Raw genomic sequence first — 1,685 nt, forward strand, 5'->3', positions numbered from 1 at the left:
ATGGTGCCTGGCTATCAAAAGATATAACATCTAGGGTATTAAAGGCTTGAAAATAAACAAGTGGCCATCTAGCTGAGAAGCCACGAAGCCCACATTGAAGAAACACACCAGCCTGTGTGATCATGAGGTGTTGATGGGATCAGGTATCAGGCATCAAAGACCCAGAACAAAAAAATCATATCATTGTGAATGAGGGGAAGGGCAGAGTGGAGACCCAAAGCCCATCTGTAGACAATTGGACATTCCCTTACAGAAGGGTCAAAAGGAAGAAATGAGTCAGTTGGTGCAGTATACCACCAATGAAACATGCAACTTTCCTCTAGTTCTTTAATGCTTCCTTCCCCCACTACTATGACCCAATTCTACCTTACATATCCAGCTAGATCAGAATATGTACATTAGTACAGATACAAGCCCCAACACAGAGAATCCAAGACAGATGAACCCCTCAGGACTAATAGTGAGAGTAGTGATACTAGGAGGGTAGGGTGGGAGAAAGGGGGAACTAATCACAATGATCAACATATAGCCCCCACCCCACCCTACCCCAGGGGGAGGAACAACAGAAAAGTAGGTGACGGGAGACAGCAGACAATGTAAGATATGAAAATACTTATAATTTATCAAGGGTTCATGAGGAGAGGGAGGGTAGGGGAAAGAGGGGGGAAATGAGGACCTGATACCAAAGGTTCAAGTAGAAAGAAAATATTTTGGCGCTTTTCACGAAGATGGCGCCGAAGGCGAAGAAGGAAGCTCCTGCCCCTCCCAAAACGGAAGCCAAAACAAAGGCTTTAAAAGCCAAGAAGGCCGTGCTGAAAGGCGTCCACAGCCACACAAAAAAGAAGATCCACACGTCACCGACCTTCCTGCGGCCCAAGACCTTGAGACTCAGAAGGCAGCCCAAATGCCCTTGGAAGAGCGCCCCCAGGAGAAATAAGCTGGACCATTATGCCATCATCAAGTTCCCCTTGACTACAGAATCTGCCATGAAGAAGATCGAAGATAACAACACACTTATGTTCATTGTGGATGTCAAGGCCAACAAATACCAGATCAAACAGGCTGTGAAGAAGCTCTATGACATTGACATAGCAAAGGTCAACACCTTGATCAGGACTGCCGGGGAGAAGAAGGCATATGTTCGACTGGCTCCTGACTATGACGCTTTAGATGTTGCCAACAAAATTGGAATCATCTAAAGTGAGCCCAGCTGGCTAATGCTAAATATAAACTTTTTCAATATATATATTAAAAAAGAAAATATTTTGAAAATGATGATGGCAACATATGTACAAAAGTGCTGGACACAATAAAACAATTTACCATAAGGACAAAAACAAAAGAAAAGAAGGCTTGAACACTCTGGTGGACCAGCCCTAAAACCCACCCCACTCAGAGAGTCCCACTCTGAGCTGATGCAGGCCCTGCGAGCCAAGAGTGGGGGTTGGTCTTTCTATTAATTACACTCAAAGATGGCCTAAGTCAGTGCTGCTCCAAGAGCAGCTCACACGCGGGTGCTGGTCGCAGAGTGTTCCTAGTTGAGTCCTCCTAAGTTGATGAAAGGAGAATAAGGGTCATGAAACTTAATGGTCACTTAAGTCAGTTGAATCTAAAATTGGGGCTTTGTTTAGTGTCTTTGTTTATTTCCTTTTTTCACTCTGGTAATTAATTTTTATTGATTTTTG

General features: G+C 44.0%; 1 protein-coding gene across 1 annotated transcript; it reads left to right on the plus strand.

Annotated features, from left to right (window-relative positions):
• The first annotated feature begins 728 nt into the window (after positions 1-728).
• On the plus strand, positions 729-1,240 carry LOC142449012 (large ribosomal subunit protein uL23-like). Its single transcript, XM_075550781.1, has one exon. The coding sequence runs from the start codon at positions 729-731 to the stop codon at positions 1,197-1,199; it is 471 nt and encodes a 156-aa protein (XP_075406896.1). The 3' UTR covers positions 1,200-1,240.
• Positions 1,241-1,685: the final 445 nt, after the last annotated feature.

The sequence above is a fragment of the Tenrec ecaudatus genome, chromosome 5 (assembly GCF_050624435.1).
Source record: "Tenrec ecaudatus isolate mTenEca1 chromosome 5, mTenEca1.hap1, whole genome shotgun sequence".
Classification (NCBI taxonomy): domain Eukaryota; kingdom Metazoa; phylum Chordata; class Mammalia; order Afrosoricida; family Tenrecidae; genus Tenrec; species Tenrec ecaudatus.